The sequence below is a fragment of the Lissotriton helveticus genome, chromosome 3_1, assembly GCF_964261635.1.
Source record: "Lissotriton helveticus chromosome 3_1, aLisHel1.1, whole genome shotgun sequence".
NCBI lineage: Eukaryota > Metazoa > Chordata > Amphibia > Caudata > Salamandridae > Lissotriton > Lissotriton helveticus.
This window is the reverse complement of record NC_136061.1, coordinates 543,367,843-543,383,288: the sequence shown is the minus strand read 5'-3', so window position 1 is coordinate 543,383,288 and position 15,446 is coordinate 543,367,843. Positions and strand designations below refer to the sequence as shown.

At 47.7% G+C, this 15,446-nt stretch overlaps 1 protein-coding gene across 6 annotated transcripts in view; it reads left to right on the top strand.

The window, feature by feature from the left end:
* The window catches only part of ANKRD44 (ankyrin repeat domain 44), a 766,729-nt gene that overhangs the window by 272,616 nt on the left and 478,667 nt on the right, over positions 1-15,446 (top strand). For all 6 annotated transcript variants that reach the window (XM_078680434.1, XM_078680433.1, XM_078680431.1 and 3 more), the window contains one exon: positions 11,533-11,611. In XM_078680434.1, coding sequence (XP_078536560.1) covers positions 11,533-11,611 — 79 coding nt within the window. The remainder of the gene's footprint in view (positions 1-11,532; positions 11,612-15,446) is intronic.

Below are 15,446 nucleotides of genomic sequence, written 5' to 3'. Positions count from 1 at the left end.
TGTGGCTTTCCAAAAAACCCGGGACAGGCTGACATGAGATCCCCATCATACATCACCATGAACTTCCAAAGTCCACCGCCCTGTGCCCTATAAGGCACAGTGGCCTTTGACTCTGAACTGTACATCGACCTTTGCCAGCCCGATGCACACACCTAGTGGCCACCTCATGCAAAAGAACCAGTGATTGTCTTATGCAGAAATCAACTGCGCCCTAGAACTGCTCAACGTTTAGATGCTTAGGTACATGTTTAATGCTCACATGGGGCACATCACAGTGTGTGCTCCTGGTGTACAGCACCACACTGCTGCACGACCATCTTGTGCAGTATCGATGCAATCTTTAATGTTTCTCGTGATGCAAAGTGGTATGCCTGACTGGTGATTTCCGTGCATTGTATGCATGTAAAACGAATTGTTTTGGTTGTGCATGTGGGTGGCTGTATCTTTTGCTAGACTTAGTGATAACAGGTCTGTCAGCCTGTGCATATGGGTTACTATATGTCGAAATATCGACAACAAGGCCAGAGACCTTTATGAACTATAAATGCTTCATGAAAGACATTCTGTTTCCCTCTTCACTACACCAGTACCTTTATACACGAGGAGTCTGGAAGGTAAGAGCGAAGAAGAGAAACAGATGGTAAAATTGGGCCGACCAATAAGGAGAGTGAGTAAAAAAGAAGTGAAAAAGTCTGCAAAGGCAGAATAAAAGAAAAGGGGAATCAAAAAAAATCAAAATAAAGTGCAGGACAAGAGGAAGCCACAAAAGGATAACTGAAAAGGACAGAAAAAAGGAAACAATACGACGATGAGAAAAACTGCAGGAAAAAGATAAATAATTCAGATCCATTGAGATAGAGAAAGACAAGTGAAACAAAATATAATCCATTAGTGTGAGAAGTTGGCCTGGTATATGATGTCCACCAATGTAAGTGGACACCTTGCACCAGTACAAACAACCCTTATGGTGATTTATGAGGTCTCAGACAACATTAGGAAGCTATCCAATTGGTAGCTGTGGAGAGCAGCCTTCAGGCTTGGTCTTGAAGGAGTGTAAAGCAGCTTGTTTTACCAGAATGCAATTTTATAGTAAAGATTAAATGAAAAAGAACCACACAAAGTATTTATAAAAATATGTATTTATTATATAACACTATCTAGTATATTACAGTATCTCGCACATGGAGATAGACACAAAGCACACAATGCCTTAGCAAATAAATCACAGTAATTGGCACTAATACACAGTGGGCCTCATGGGGGAAACCAAACCATATACTAAGAAAGTGATGTAAGAACCACGACTCGAGTAAGGACAATGTCGAGATGACATATAATTGCTGGGGACCCACAGAACCACCCAAGGTAGGTAGATAGGGACCCCACGGAGAGCGTGTAAGGTGTGTGAACACGACCGCTTGCTCCGTACAAGTCTATGTGCAAGTCGTGGTTGAATTTGTGAAGATTAGGGACACTTCCCAGTAGACCCTGATGAAAACCCATGGAAGACAGAAGGTTGAAGAGCCACCCCACCCGTGGATAGCATGGTACCCAAGTTACCTCTCCCAGGGAAGCCGGGTGCATAGGTGTGAAGTAGCATCGTTAACCGCCATCAAACCCAATGGAGGACTTGAGGAAAGTGCAGCTGCTGGGAGAGGTGTCCGAAGGGATCCAAACGTGGATTCATGAAGAGGAGTACCTGAAAGCAGAGCCGACAGAGTCTATGTCTCTCAGGAGTGACCAGGCGACTTGGAAGACGAATGCCCTCTGATGTCGGGTGCTTCAGGAGAGATGGCGGTGACCTTGACTCTGCAGCTGCGAGGACCTGGCGATGCTGAGGATGACCAGGACCCGGATACGAACTGTCCCATGAACGATGTCTAGTGGTGAGGCGTCAGTGTCCAGCGGGAGCACCAACAAGCCTTGGCTAATGCAACCCATGCAGGAAGTCAAGAAGGTCCAACGTTGGGACCAGCAAGGTCCAGGAGATTCACCACAAGCAGGGGAGTCGTGTCAGGCCCGAGCAAACAGGGGAGCCCAAAAGAAACAAAGGTGACTCTCCAATGGACCCACAGGCCGTAGGCACAGGAGTCACAAGAGGACCTCAAGCAGTTCACCAAAAGATGCAGGCCATGATGCACACGATGGGGAGTGAGTGAAGATTCTGGTCCATGGAGGTGCTCGAGGTGGGGGCTACTTGGAACCTGAAGATCTTCTTGCAAAGATGACAACACGCCTTTGCAACTGAAAAGGGGACACAGTACTCAAAGGTTCGGTTGTTGCAACCCCCACAAGGATTGCTAGCCTCAAATTTGGGGAGAGGGTAGAACAGGCCACGGGAGAGGGGGAAAACCACCACCTGTGTTGCAGAGCCCTTGGTGTTTGGAGGAGCTCAGGTTCTGCAGACCGGTCGTCTTAGTTGCGGTGCCTGAGAATGCAGGGGAGTGACTCCTTTACTCCAAGGGAGATTACTTCGGTAGTCTCTGATGCTTCATAGGCATTGGAAGGTTCCTGTATGATGAAAAGGCACAGACGATGCAGCAGACTGCAAGGGAGATAAAGTCCGGCCCAAACGAAGTCCAGCCAAATCCAGAGTGCCCATACGGTAGAGGCGCAGTGGTTTCAGTTCTGAATCTTATCCCACGATGATTCTAGGGACCTACACCCAGGTAAGCCCTTAAGTACCCTAAAGAGAGGGTTGTGAAGTTTCAGGGGACCCTCCCATTGGAGGGTCTGGACAGGGGGGAGTTTGTTACTCCCATGTCCTTTGTCCAGCTTCACGCCAGAGCAGGACCCAACAGCTCCCAGGGCTCGTTTGACTGGACTATGCACAGGGACACCAAATGTGCCCCTCATGCAGACTTTCAGGCACTGGCAAGCACACCCACCCAGCTCTAATACACTAAATCCTGTCTGGGAGGTGGTCACGCCTCCCTGTGACAGGATGCCTATTGTTCTACCTTCCCCTGCTCGAGCTTGGCTCAGCAGCAGGAGGGCAGAAATGTGTCTCTGGTCAGCAGCAACCATTTTGTGCTACCAGGAACACTGAGAGCCTAATGGAGGGCTCTTCCAGTGCTTGGAATGTGACCGGTGTGGGGGTATGATTCCAACAGGTTTGATAGGATTCGAGATGGTCATCATGCGATTACTTTGTACCCCTCTATATAGTATATGGCTGCTTCACTGACAACCCGGGAGAATGGACTACGTAGGCTGCAGGGGTATCCTGCTCATCCAGGGGCCCCCCTCTCACTTAGAACCAAGCACCCTGCCCTCAAGATTGTAAAGGCCTCCTATAGTTGTGACCTATAGGTTTTAAGTGCAGTGACTCTTAAATAAAGTAAACCTATATCTTTAGTAAGTGGTGCATGCACCAACTTTCACAGGCTGCAATGGCTGGGCGGCCAGACCAACCTGGATTTCCTCTTGGCAATTGGCTAAAAAGGACTTGTGAAAAAGGCCAGCGGAGATCTGTGCCCATTTGAGTCACCTACCCCCAATCTGTGGGCTGTAGGGCACCTCTTCCCCTCCTCCCCTTCTTGAGACTTAGTGCAAGCCATCTGGTTTTAAGACGCAGAGGGTTGTGGTCGCTGTGGATACTTACCTTGACTGAAAAGTCCAATATTAGATGGAACGGAGGGGTGGAAACGAGAATGAAATCAATAAATGTGTCACTACCATTCCCTTTAAAAGTAGATGTAAAGACACTCTGGGCAGGCTCCAATTTACCCATCGCTGATTGTAGGTCAAAATCGCATACTAGAGCATAACGGGAATCCCCCTGCCCATGATGTTAAAAATGCATGCCCGAATGGTGGGGACAGACAGAAACCCCTAAACCCTCGATTCTTGGGTCTCCATAGGGGTGAACATTAAAATCACCTACCAGAACAATGTTGGGGGTGTAACTTGTGGAGGCACTAAAGCTATTCAAAAATATACCCAAACAAGCTATATTGCAATCCCCAGGGAGGGATGAAACCGCATTATAAAAATTCAGGAGCAACAAACTACTAGGCCCTCGAGAAAAGTGCATGGACTGCAGGCAATGATTATCTGTTTTCAGTTCTACACCACCTCTTTCCAGCCAGAGCAAAGCATAGGCCACAAGTCCCCCTTGGCTCGACCAGATCTAGACGGGCTTGCAGGCGCAAAGAAAGATGTATACCCTTCCAACAAAAAGGAATTGCCCAGAGCCCAGGTCTCCTGCAGACAGAGGATATCAACCTTCTGACCGAAGCTACGCCATTTGAAGACTGGGAACTTGCTTGCCAAACCGGCTATATTTGAGGAAATGAGAGAAAGGTATGTTGTATCACTAGGATAGCACCCCAAGATGTCTTGTTCCGCCTGGTTCATGCATTCAGGTTGTGGAGAAGATGCTACGGAGAGCATTGACACAGATCCTCCCAGTCAATCACAGTTGTCGAGGAGCCCCAAGGGAGCGAAGGCATTAAAGACTGGAACAGGTGACGGGCCTGACGCCGCTCATAAGATGCCATACTCGTGAATCTCCTTGGGTACTGTGAGTTTTGTGTTGGTACTGGGAACACTGGTCTGCAGAAGAAGCCCAAGGAAAGGGGTGTAATGGAAGTGGCTGGACCAATAGAGGTGCGATAATTAACTGCATGTAGAATTCTCTCTACTAGGTGGAGCTGATTAAAGGTTTATCACACAGTCCCAGTCACTGCTCTTTTTAGACCCTCCAATCCAGGTCACCCTCCATACCATGATGATATTTCTCTTCACTCTATATCCCAGAGTTGTGTTGCTATTTAGCCAGTGCAGGACTTTATTTTTTAGCGGGAGAAAGTCTTCGGTGGAATCTAGCTTTAGCACTAGTACATTTCCCAGAACTACGACGTAGGGTGGTGCTTCAGGGGGTATGTGGTTATGGTGTTGGACCTACACTCTGAAGACCCTGCTCCCCTAATGCTGATGTAGAAGCCTCAAGTCCAGCGGTTTCCCTCTGTGTGATCATATTACCGTCTCAGCTTTCCTCTCTCCTTGTAGGCTCCATCTGTGGCCCTTCCTTTGGGGAGGAGGCAGGTGAGGCCAGGGATTGGAGGGAGTAGGTTGGGTGACGCTCCTGCGCAGGAGATTACTAACTGTGTCAACTGTACCAACCTCCCCCGATACTGCCTTCAAGATTGGTTGACCCAGGGCCATGTTCCCACCACAGACTGGAAGGACCGTTTGGGCGGTGCTAGCTATATTAGTTGCCCTGTTCTGTTGGAACCACGAAGACAGTTCCCTCTCGATTGTAGTAAGACGTTGCTTGATGGGTTCCAGCTTGGAATCCAGTCCATCCAGAAGGGTACCCACACAGGCTTCCAGCATTGCTGCCAGCTCGTCTTTCGATGGGGCTACTGTTCCCGGGTGGTTTGGGGTTAAGGAATCGGCCTTAAAATGTTTTACCTTGGCCGCCACCATCGTACATTTGCGTTTTGCCTCGGCCCCAGATCCCCTGCTAGGTCCCTCCTCCTGTACTTCCTTTTGGGAAACTGCTGTTGCCACTTCAGGTTTTGCAACCAGCGGCCCATGTCCAGGCAAAAAGACAGGAGAAGGGGGAACTGAAAACCTATTAGCCCCTTCCTCTTTAGCTGCACACAGTCCGCAGTAACTAAATGCCCCACGGGCTTACCTTGTTGCCTCGTTTCAGGTAGTAAGGGATCAGGTCCTTGCCAGATTCCTGTGTACGTCCAAGACTCTGCCCCCCGCTGATTCTGCCGCAAAACCAAGAGAAGTGGGCCCAGCCCAGCCTCCTCCAGGCCCTGGACGGGCGCTGCAGTGCCCGCCTGCTGGATATATGCGCTCCGTGCACAAGCTAAAGGCAAATGCTGGCGGCGACGGCCGCAAAGAATGCCGGGGCTTGTGGTCCTGCCCCCTCCTGCTGCAATTATGGGCTCCCCACACTAATTCACTTTTGCTTATTCTCAATCTCACTCATTAATTCTCAGTCTCCCACTTACTCTCACTCTCTCATTGTAATTCACTTTCACTTATTCTCTCTCCCTCTGACTTGCTAATTTTCACTCAGTTACACTATCACTTCTCTTAATCCTAATCACCTGTACTTACTAACCACACACAGGAGCACACACACAGAATTTTTAAGTTGTGTTTTTTTAACTTGCCTTAGCTGCAAGCACTGGTCCACTTCAACTGCCATCAGTGGCGGCTCCTCCACTAAGGTGGCAGAGCGTCACCCAACTATTTGTTAGCCGCGAAATAAAAGAAAAATGTAATTATAATAACTGACGCTATTATCATTTTATTTGTTCCTGGTGCAGCAGCTTTCCGGGGTAGGGCTGCTCCGATGACAGAGCAAGAGGGAGGAGTGGTTTGCCCAGTCCAAGTGCGCATGAATGCCGTTCAAACACTCATTCGCACTTTGCATGTTCTCCACCCAGGCTGTATTACAAGGCTCCCATTCCTTGGCTGAGCGCCGAACCACGGCGCTTGGACCAATCACAACACAGCATTGCAGCATTGTGATTGGCTCATTGTAGCCTTACTGCTTCCTGTTCCGTTCCTGAGGAGAGATGTAGCAATAAGGTAAGTGTTCGTTTGTTTTTTAGATCCCCCCGTGCGTCCCGCCACTCCCGATCTATGCTGGTCACTACTGATTGCGTGTGTTGGAAAGACACCCGGGGTAGGAGCTCAGCTCCCTCCTGCCTTACTCATTGATACAGGAAAATGGAAGTACAGTGATGCATAAACTCCAACTTTCAGTTTCTTGCTTTCTCATCTCCTCCTCTCTCATCATGTTACAGGAAGGGGTAGGGTCAGTGAGGCTCCTGAATCCACCCCACCCTGAGAGGGGAGAGGGTGAGGTGACATAATGATTGAGTGTTTTCTCTGGGCACTGCAGGGCTGAAGCCTGATGTGCCCCGGGATACCTGTAGGAGTGATGATGTAGCACCATTGAGGCCAGAACTTGGTTTTATCCAACCCTAGATGTTATGTTATGTTATGTTATGTTAATAACTTTTATTCAGCGCACAGCTGCCCCAGCGAAGGGGCGTCCTGGCGCCTGATCAAGTACCACAACATAACAGATCGCCACTGAGAAGAAGAAATTAATTAACGGAGGTGAACAGATGGGTCTTAATCGCCCGTCTGAAAAGAGTCAGGCTATTCAGGGCACGGATATGGACAGGAAGAGAGTTCCATAGTCCAGCCGCCATAACACAAAAAGAACGACCTCCTATCCTACTCAATCTGAATCTAGGCACGTTCGCTAGGTAGAGAGATTCCGACCTGAGAGACCGCCTGGGGACATATGGGGAAACAAGGCCCATCAAGGCGGGGGGAGACGAGAGTTTCAAGATCTTAAATGTCAAACAGAGTGCCTTAAATTTGATTCTCTGTCTGACCGGCAGCCAATGCAGGGAGGTCAAGACTGCCGATACAGAGCACCGTCTCGGGAGGCCTACAATGGCCCGCGCAGCGGCATTCTGTACTCTCTGCAGTCTAGTCGCCTCAGCCTGATTAACGCCGAGTAACAGAGCACTCCCATAGTCCAGCCGGGAAAGAATGGAGGCTTGGACAACCAGTTGCCGAGTAGGGGGGTCGAAGAATTTAAGGACCGGTCTCAGTCCTCGCAGAATCCCATAACAGGTGGCTGCGATCTTCTTAGTATGGCTGGTAAAAGAAAGGTTGGAATCCAGCCAGACCCCCAAGTTCTTCACTTCGGCCGCTGGAATGGGAGTCACCCCCAGCTCAGGAGGCCACCATTGATCTCCCCACGAATCCGCTTGCTTTCCTAAAATCAGGACTTCGGTTTTCTTGGCGTTTAACTGTAAACAGTTAATACGCATCCAGTCCGCCACGGCAAGAAGCCCTGCGCGAAACCTGGGGGCAGTCACCTCAGGGTCCCCACTGAGTGTCACCGCTAGCTGCGTGTCATCGGCATAAGATGTCATGGTTAAGCCAGATTGTCTAACTACGGCAGCTAGCGGTTTCACATACAAGTTGAACAGCGTGGGGCTCAACGCCGAACCCTGAGGGACTCCTAACCCCAGAGGATGGAACGAGGACTGACCAGGAGGAATGGCCACTTTAAAAAACCGGTCCGAAAGGAAAGAGCGGAACCATTGAAGAGCCTTGCCCTCAAGTCCCACTTCCTCCAACCTCCGCAACAAAATGCCATGAGACACAGTATCAAATGCGGCGCTCAGATCTAACAAAAGGAGCGCCGCTGTCTGCCCCACATCCAGCACCGAACGGAGATGTTCGCTCATAAAGAGCAGAGCCGTTTCGGTGCTGTGTTGTGCCCGAAAGCCATTCTGACTCTCGTCAAGAATATTATTACGAGAGAGATGGGCAGACAAGATGGAATTTACATGTGCCTCAGTGACCTTGGCGGTCCAGGGCAGGAGGGAGATGGGGCGATAGTTCTCAGGGAGCAGAGGGTCTAGACTAGGCTTCTTCAATATAGGGCTGACCACAGCTTGCTTCCAAGAAGCAGGAACCACGCCTTCCGTAAGTGAAAGATTAATCAGGTCCAGTATGGGTTCACGACACAGGGGCGGGAGGAGAGTGATAAGCTCTGGCTTCAAAGGATCTAAAGGAGAGCCCGATTTAATTTTGAGGCTCAGGGTGTCAAATGCCTCAGCCGACATAGCAGGCAAGGAGGACAGAGGTTCACAATCTGGAACCCTAACAGGCCTGGGCTCAGCATCGGGCACAGCTGGCATAAACCCTCGGTAGATTATCTGCACCTTCTCCACGAAAAAGGATGCCAAGCTTTCACAATGAGAGTCCGTGCAGATTTCTAGCGAGGTGGCCCGTTTACCCATCAGATCTTTAAGCACCTTAAAAATTAATTTAGATGGGTTAGGGCTGTTGGAGAACTCAAACGCATAATATGCTGCCCGGGCTTGACAGATAGCTCTGTGATAGCTCTTAAGCTGGGTAAAGTACAATGATTTCAGTGTGGGGTCAAAAGACTTCCTCCACGCCCTCTCCGCTTGTCGGCAAGTTCTCTTGAGCTCAGCAAGGGACTCATTATACCAAGGACTGCGGGTTTTAGCATGACATTTCGACCAACGCATTGGTATAAGAGAATCGAGGGCAGTACGGACCCAAGCACAGAACTGTTCATATCCCTGTTCAACATTCGACAGGTTGCCCAAGGGCTGTGCCTCGAGAATATTAACAAACTCCTCCATTTTAAGCTTACGCCAATTTCTTTTGAAGGTCAATCTGTCCACAGGTTTAAATTGGTGATCATCCAGAGGGCATGATACTTTAACCAATAGATGATCAGTCCAGCCCACCACCATCGGGTCAGATGCCAAAGCCCGGTCCAAGGTGGTAAAAAAGGGGTCGAGAATGTGACCTCCTCTGTGGGTAGGGGCAGTGACAAGTTGGTTCAACTGCATGGCTTCCAGATCCGCTATCAAAGAGCTGATAGATAAAGAAGATGTCTGATCAAGATGTATATTCAGATCACCAATGATGTTAAAATTAGCACATCTAGGAGCCAGGGAGTTAACCATGTCAACGAGAGCGGCCTTAAAGACCGTGTCATTCCCTGGAGGGCGATAGATTAACAGACCACTAAAAGTGAACTGATGGCTGACAGTGACCTTGAAAGCGGCGCTTTCGCACATCGGCAGATCAAGGGCTTGCCAGACCGCCGGAAAGCAAGATTTTGTTGCCAAAGCTATGCCTCCACCCCTGGTAGTACGGTTCAGGGTGAAGACCGTGTAGGTGGAAGGAAAGGCCAAATTTATTATGGCCGAGTCGGTGTCCTGTAACCACGTCTCAGTGAGAAAAATAAGATCCGGTGAGTCCTTGTCGATCATATCGCGAAGGGACTGATGGTGCTTAACCAATGATCTGACATTAAGGCTCCATATACTGAGTGCTCGCCCGGAAATGTCAGTATGCGCAGCTAGGGTAGACCTTTCAGAGGAGCGCACCCCACTAGGGGGATCCAACGAAAACCTGCCACACGGACAGTCATAGGGTCCCACAAGTGGGCACACCGGAGCATGAGTACAATCCGAGTGACCGTCTCTTAAGGTAAGGAGGTCAGTACGATTGTACCTGAGTGGCATGATAAAGTCCATGGTGTAAAGAGGACTGATGCCAGAGTCCTGTGCCCGTACCCGCTACCTCGACGCGGACGAGCGCAGACGGGCAGGACTCTGGCACGACTTCGGCACAGCGCAGGCGTCACCACTGCGCGTCCCGCTGCGCGGGAGAGGACGACTTTAAATAGGCGTCTCAAAGTACATCACGAGCGTGGGGACGCTCCAAGATGGCGCCCACAGGAAGTAGAACTCACCCAATCCAAAATGGCGCCCACAGTTATCCACCCCGGGACCCGGACCCGCCAAACAGCGGTGACAGTTCCTCAATTTAAATGCAGGTAAGGGGACTTGAGCCACACAGGGGCGCTACGTTAAAATCAGCAAATACAGCAAACTGAATAAACTAAATATGATAAAGGCGAGTTAAAAGTGCAGCGCACTAGCAGCGCGACCTGCGCAGAATGCAGCAGATGATCAAGGAAAGAGGTGTAAAAGTCCGCCTTAAATAGGCGTCTCAAAGTACATCACGAGCGTGGGGACGCTCCAAGATGGCGCCCACAGGAAGTAGAACTCACCCAATCCAAAATGGCGCCCACAGTTATCCACCCCGGGACCCGGACCCGCCAAACAGCGGTGACAGTTCCTCAATTTAAATGCAGGTAAGGGGACTTGAGCCACACAGGGGCGCTACGTTAAAATCAGCAAATACAGCAAACTGAATAAACTAAATATGATAAAGGCGAGTTAAAAGTGCAGCGCACTAGCAGCGCGACCTGCGCAGAATGCAGCAGATGATCAAGGAATGAGGTGTAAAAGTCCGCCTTAAATAGGCGTCTCAAAGTACATCACGAGCGTGGGGACGCTCCAAGATGGCGCCCACAGGAAGTAGAACTCACCCAATCCAAAATGGCGCCCACAGTTATCCACCCCGGGACCCGGACCCGCCAAACAGCGGTGACAGTTCCTCAATTTAAATGCAGGTAAGGGGACTTGAGCCACACAGGGGCGCTACGTTAAAATCAGCAAATACAGCAAACTGAATAAACTAAATATGATAAAGGCGAGTTAAAAGTGCAGCGCACTAGCAGCGCGACCTGCGCAGAATGCAGCAGTAGATAAGCTGTCTGATGGCTCATACAAGTGCCTCTATGCTCCTGCTCCAGCCATCAGACACATGTAGAGCCTCAGGCTGCAGGGAAGGGTCAGCATTTGTTATTACACCAGGAGTGAATTATAAGTTATTATTCACTACTGGTAAAGTAAAAAGAGGCAGAAACAAGAAGGGTGGATCCCTGATGGCTTATAGCATTTCCTTTACTTCTTTGCTCTAAGTGATTACATTACACCTTGTTTTGTTGTTTTCTAACCTATTAATAGCCGTTTATGATGCAGACAGTGTTTGAGATCACTGAAACAATATTTATTTTGAACACAAACTTAAAACAATGGCCAATTTTGATTGTAGCGCTGTGTCTTTTTTATGCAGGACCCCGAGAAGCGCACCCCTCTCCATGCTGCCGCCTTTCTGGGAGATGCAGAGATCATCGAACTCCTCATCCTGTCAGGTAACTATGTGACTGGTTCAGAATGTCATGCAGTGAGTAATGCACATTTAATTTCTTTAACTATGAGCACTTTTTGCAATTTTAGCTTTGATAGATATTTGTCAAATTGCACAGCTCCGCTGATAATGGAGCCAAAAGAAGTCTGTATATGTTGTCTGGCACCTGCAACATGCTTTTACCATTCTAATCTTTTTCTTTAGTGTTCTCACTTTTGGAGAGGGATGCGAGAAGTTCTCCTAACTTAAAGGCATTTTGGAAATAAGCATTGGGAAATCCAGTAGATCTGGGTTTAATGTGTTAACGCATACAGTAAGAAGTTGCATTGCATGCACTGATGCCTCTCTTCTGTAAAATCCTGTTTTAATTTTTATTTTAAAAAAAGCCTGAATTGTCAGGGATCCTTCTTGTTCTTTGTTTTTCTTTCATTTCTATGACATAGAAAGAAATGCAAGGAAGGTCTATAATCCCTGCCACTCGACCTTCACTTTTGACATAGAAACAAAGAGGGAAGTATTGAAGGCAAACAAGCTTTCAGTATAGTCTTTCTTTTGTTTCTATAAATAAATAAAAATGAATACCCAGGCCCAAAGGGAGGAAAGAGTGTGCGAGAGGAACAAGTAGTGTACAGGGAACATGGGGTGGGAAGGTGATGCAAGAGGCTAGAAGACAGGCGGGCAAGGGGTGTGATTGCGATACGCAGTGTGATTGTTGAAGGTGACTGTAGAAGGGAACTAGGAGCACAAAGGGGAATGAATGATGAATGATGGATGAGAGGCTAATACAAGAAGGGTGGAGGCGAGGGAAGATGGATAGCAAAGAGGGAATGAAGGAACAGAGTGAGACATACAGGAGAACGCTGGCAGAAGCGTACGGAGAGGCCAGTTGCTGGAAATGAGCCCATTATGCAGTTCAATGCAAACACTTGATTGGAGGCCGAACTACACACTCAAGCAACACATTATTTTGTGAGAGGTAGAAAATCTACTGGGCCAAGACGTGATTGTCCAAGTTTCAAGTCGGTGGTTGAAATGAGTGTTTTTCCCCTAAATGTATTGGCAGGTTCTTCCAAATGTATTGGCTAAACAACCTTCCGATTTTGGAGAATCTTTGACGAGCAGCTTGTCAGTTGTACTTCTGATTTAAATCTGTTAAGGTACCCAATACATTATTCCGCTTGAGAAGCAGGTAAACATGTGTTCCTATTGCGTACCAAATTGAAACAATCGCTGCACATTGTTTTTCCATAGAAAAACGTGTGCCGGATACATTGTGCCCCAGTGATAAAAAACATGTTTCTGGAGGAATGGCATAAACTTGAAATTCTGTCCAGGAGATACAATTTCACCATAGTTCTTGTGGCAGAAAATATAAATGCATTTGCAATTAATACTACCATATGGAAGGGTTCTATCGATATATTTTTCTGAGTGCTGCTCAAGTGTTTAGGCTGCTTCAATTAATATTTGGGTGCTACTGAATTATGTTTTAGGGTGGCTGAGAGATGCCTGTTGTGCAGTCCATATATGCCCTTGATAGGCTGGTCGGTTATGTCACTTGTGCTAGCCCATTTTTCCACTTGGGAAGATCAGCCATGTTCATCGCTTGATGCTCATTTAACCCCTTCCGTGCGGCCGCTATTCCCCCCGTGTGCGGCAGCCGCACGAACAGGGCGGGGCCGTGACGAACCCCAGCCGTCATCAGCACACGAGCACCATGGAGCGTGACGGCTGGGGTTCGTCACCAGCATGGAAGGGGTTAAGCCACTGGTACCCCCACATGTGCCTGCTGTGCTGCCACGTTATGCCACTTTGGCTGTCCAAACATTTTCCAGTTTTGCAGTGCTGAATAGCTCCTTTACCTTACATCTACTGTTCTTAGGGGCTCAAACTATTATGGTGTAGAGAGCCATAAAAATGTGGTTCCTGATCTGGGTCTGGCGAGTGAGAGAGAAAGTAGGGGAGTATTACACATTTCTCCTGGTTGTCAGCTCCTGCATATTTCAAAGGAGATTTTTATTGGCTGACTCTTCCTTACTTAACCTTCGAGTTTGCCAAATTTTTTCACGCATTTTCCAATCTTCACCTGACCTGCATACTCCTTCCTCTGACCAACAAATGCAGATGTGCAGGAGGGATCTTTTGAAGCAGTACCTCAAGTATATTTGCAGATGCAAGGCTTCAAGGTGAGGAATACACGCTCTCAATTTCAATGCACAATCTAATACCAATATTTTAGATGTTACCTCTGACACTGTCCTAGAGAGATCGATCAAGGTGCCTGTGGCATATTTTAGTCCGTTTTGAGCAAGAGAGATTGTGTGAAGAGGTCTGTTTTCTGATCTGCTTGTGTTGTCTTTGGGAGGGAGGCCTTTCTTGCTGCACCGCAATTTCCCTCCACATTTTCCTCGGTATATATTTCTGTGTGGAGTATTGGTTTGGAATTGAGCCACAATCTCCATTGCCATTATTCGGCTGGCCTCTGCAAGTTTTGGTTTTTCACTTCAATTGGTCTTGGATCCGTTAGACTGACATATTCCAGGGGGAGGGACCGTACACGTTTAATTCACACAGCCGGAGTACTGGGAAAGAACAGGTGTATGGAGCAACCAGGAGCTTATCGTTATGGAGCTGGGTTAATGGAGGCCCATCCAGTCATGAAATTCTCTATGATTGACACCCAGGTATTGTTCTCCAAAAATTTATACTTAAGCAATAATTTGGTCATGTCCATGTATTGGTGAGAACCCACATCTCTGGAGGCCTGTGGTTCCAAAGAATGCTAATAGTAATAAAAGTGTTTGGAAAAGGGGGTGAACCAGTTCAGCACCATGCCATCGTGCTCCACGCAAGTCTTTACAGTGCTAAGGAGAACACAGTGATTGATGAGTAGAACTGTTCTGGGACATCTGACAGCACCAACAGTCATTGCTTATGTTGATTGAGGATGCAGAGAGTTTTGGAAGACTGACTGCAAGGTGCACAGCAGCTAATTTGCTCCGATGATCATAGATATTTGTAGTATGCACATTTATTGATTGTCTTTATAAAAAGGGATATTTCTGTGGTTGAATGAACATTATCCATCACTTCCATATTAACAAATATCCTCAACTCAGGGCACCCGATGAAGCACTTTCTGACAAATGGATAAACTAATAATGGGAGTCCAATTAGGAGTAAATTATCTAAAATGATTTTCACAAGTATGCACGCGAGTAGATCACCAAAGAAGGTAGAATGTTTTATTGATGGTTTTTCTCGATTAAATCACCGTGCAAAACTGACCTGAAGGCAGTTGTTATGCCCCCATTCGAAACATTCTATTTGAGTTTCTTCAGCTACGACCTTTATATCCGAATTGGCTCAAGGGAGTGCAGCTTGACTGCCTATGTCTCATTGTAAAAGAATTAAATATTGTCTATGGATAGACAACTGCAGGAGGTGTCAATGGCAATAATGGCATTACTCAGTATTATAGTACTGCATGGTTTACTAAATCAGCAGAGCATCAACAGTACTCTTCATGTTAAATGTGCTCTTTGCCAGAATGCCAATACGAATTAGAGGTAAAGCACTGTGCAAAGAATACCAGCAGGCATCATACACCTGAACTAAATTTGTCAAAATGGCTTTGATCTGGTTTGAATTCTCAAGGTTAATTACAGGATACAAGAATAATGATTCAGGTGTTCCTCGCTGCAGTAGCATCTGTGAAAACTCAACAAGGAGAAGACTACTCAACACTAACCACCAATGTTCTTCACATGTTCACCTGAGGTATTATCTGCCAAAGTGTTTTTAAAGCTGGGTAATAGTTTCTGAATTCTGTCCTGCAT